Raw genomic sequence first — 2,834 nt, 5'->3', positions numbered from 1 at the left:
AGTGGCACACTTCTGCTTCATCCGCACTTCCATGTCAGAACCCTTTCAGTCCATTTGCCCCACTGCTGCCATCTGTCACTCAGCAACAACATGTAACAGAATGCTGGTGAGAAGGTTCAGCCTCTGTTGTTGTACCACCAACATCCGCCTCTGATATTATGAGCCAACATTATAAAATAGGAGGCATTACCTTCAGAGCAGTCCTCTTATTTTGCAAACAGATCTGCATTTTCTAGAAGATGGTCGTTATGGCTTGATTTCTCTCTCAGGTTTGCCTGAATTTTGTTTTACAGAAAGAGAGAAATTCCATCAGTAGTGTTGAATTTTCACATTTGCATTTATTACTTTACTATGAAGTAATTCTAGAAAATTCTTATGGAAATATGTTGGGAAACTCCCCACGTTCCCCAGGGCTACCCTCCTGTAGTGCGGGAAGCTTGACACTCAATGTGAGTTCATGCAGCTTCAACTTTATTGTAGCAACAAACCATCTTATATAGTATACCTGTTTACAGAATCCAAGTTTCATGCAACCGAGCGTATCAAAGAACAATGGTGTTTCCCTAGCAATTTTCGAGCACAGAACACCCTGCTAAACTGCAGCGTACTACACACACCACTGCACCTGCACCTGTACTTATCAATCTATTTCTTTCATCTAGGATTACATTGTAAGTCATTAGTGAATCATTAGCTACGGTGGCTACGTGCTCCCGGGCACACTGCTCTGCAACAATTCCCCCCTTTTTCTTTTATGGTTGCAGGGCAAAGCAATCCTTTGGATTGTGCCCCCCTTGATCTTGTAGCCAATCATGGATAATGTCCTGATCCTTGTTGTCAGTCACAACAAGTGCAGTTTTTGGCACGGTAGCACGCAGCAAACAACTATACAATATTCTAGCAACTATCACAAGTAGGATAATAATTAAAACCCATTTAACACCTTCCTTAATGATATCATATATCCAAGGAGCAAGACCTGGAAACACAGAATGCAACCAATCATCAATCGGATTATGATCCCTAGTAATGGATCGAGTGTGATTAAACAACCAATGAATTTGTTTTTGAATCGATTCGCTATGATCAGAAAGATTAAAACAACACATTCCATCAAATTCTTTACAGCCATGCCCTTGAGCAAGTAAAAGAAAGTCTATAGCAGCTCGATTCTGCAGAACTGCATGGCGAAGGCTGTTCATATCTTCTAACATTTCTTCAAGGATCTCTGAAGTATGATTGCTCTGTTTAACAGTCCAACAAGTAAGACGTTCGATCTGCTTCAAGGCTTGGGCAGCAGCAACTCCTCGGGCTAGGAATGAGGCAAAAATTCTAACAGTCACACTCCATAGCTGTACTTCGTTGGAACAGGTGCTGTCAAGGATTTGGAGAGACTGACGCTTTTTGTGAGAAGCAGTTTTAAGTTCCTTATCAATCTTTAACCATTCTATAAAATAATAGCACTAATCATATTAATAATATAACCATCATAATTCAATCAGAGCCTGGATTGACAACACACTAAACATAAGAAAAGATACAAGGCAAACAGCATAATAACAAGAAGTCAACTGTTAAACCCATTAAAAGGAATGAGTTCCAATGAACATACACAGCAGGAATCAGAAACTCCCTAAGCTAATCTATTATTACTTACTGACCCTTGAAAAGTGGCAAACCACCAGAAAGGAGAGAGAAGAAACATGGCAGCAGTGGGTGCGATAGGTAGTGCCAGCAGGGTGTCCTCTGCTTCAAGGTGCACTTCTCCTCTCTCACCCACCACAGACTCTCTCCTGCTTTTATCCTTCTCAGGGTCTGCAGGGTTTTTCCATTTGTACACTGCATCCGCATGGCCAGTGCGATATACAGAGCCCAAGTGGAACACCTGTTCATAAAGCAAAACAAGCTACTAAGGTCAGCTCTCTCTACGAGACAAAATATTTGCAACTATAGACTCAATTGTCAGTTCCCTTAAAACTATCAGAGTATCCCAAGATCATTCTATAGTGAGGGGCGTTTGGGCCCCGGATATAGGTGCCAATTGAAAGGACCAGTGAACTAAAAATCTGTTGGGCAATACTCCAGAATCCTATATTAGAATCACATGTGGAATCAAAGTAAGATAGTGTGTACCTTTGTCTCGAGTGATGCGTAGTCATATTTCTATAATCCTGACTAGTGGGATGAAAAACAGTTAATCATTCTATAGTACAGGGTCAACCCTTTGCCTGGGATTCCTTTCCAGGTTTTGCCTTCACAAATTAAGAAAATGTTAATTGATAGGCTAATAATATCATAACCAAGAATTATTGACAATGAGGTGGTAAACGACAAATTATGAAACAATACCAATAAGCAAGAAACACAAAGTCCCAGTTATTTTCTGCCTGAGATGAGGCCGAATGTCAGTCCCTGTAGATACACAAGTATATCCCTGACTCCCGTGTTTCCCCCCTTTTTCTTTTAAGAATACCTCAGTGATATACATAATGCAAAACTCGCTTGAACTGTGCAAACAAAGCAGGGTTGTTAACTTCCTTAAGAAAAGATTCCTCAATCTGCTGAATGACACCTGTAACATACAAAGAGTTAGTTAACTGATGTTCTGGGGGGGGAAGAAGGGATATTTGTCCAGTATAGTCAGCCATAGCAGTTGGAGAAACAAATGAATGCACAGGAATCCAGGCCAAATCTTTCTAGTAGCGATATGTCATCAGGAGGGAGAAATCCAGTTCGTTCTGCGGATCTACTGGGATAGGATCAAAAAGATTCTCTAGTTGCAGTCCATCCTTGTCTTTAACAAAAGTACACACGGGCAGCAGAAGTGGAACGGC

General features: G+C 41.0%; 1 protein-coding gene across 1 annotated transcript; it reads right to left on the bottom strand.

Moving 5' to 3' along the window:
• Positions 451–1,455, bottom strand: LOC110390100 (syncytin-2-like). The gene has a single exon (XM_021381291.1). The coding sequence runs from the start codon at positions 1,212–1,214 to the stop codon at positions 753–755; it is 462 nt and encodes a 153-aa protein (XP_021236966.1). The 5' UTR covers positions 1,215–1,455; the 3' UTR covers positions 451–752.

The sequence above is a fragment of the Numida meleagris genome, chromosome Z, assembly GCF_002078875.1.
Source record: "Numida meleagris isolate 19003 breed g44 Domestic line chromosome Z, NumMel1.0, whole genome shotgun sequence".
Taxonomy (NCBI): domain Eukaryota; kingdom Metazoa; phylum Chordata; class Aves; order Galliformes; family Numididae; genus Numida; species Numida meleagris.
This window is presented reverse-complemented; position numbering and strand designations above follow the sequence as displayed.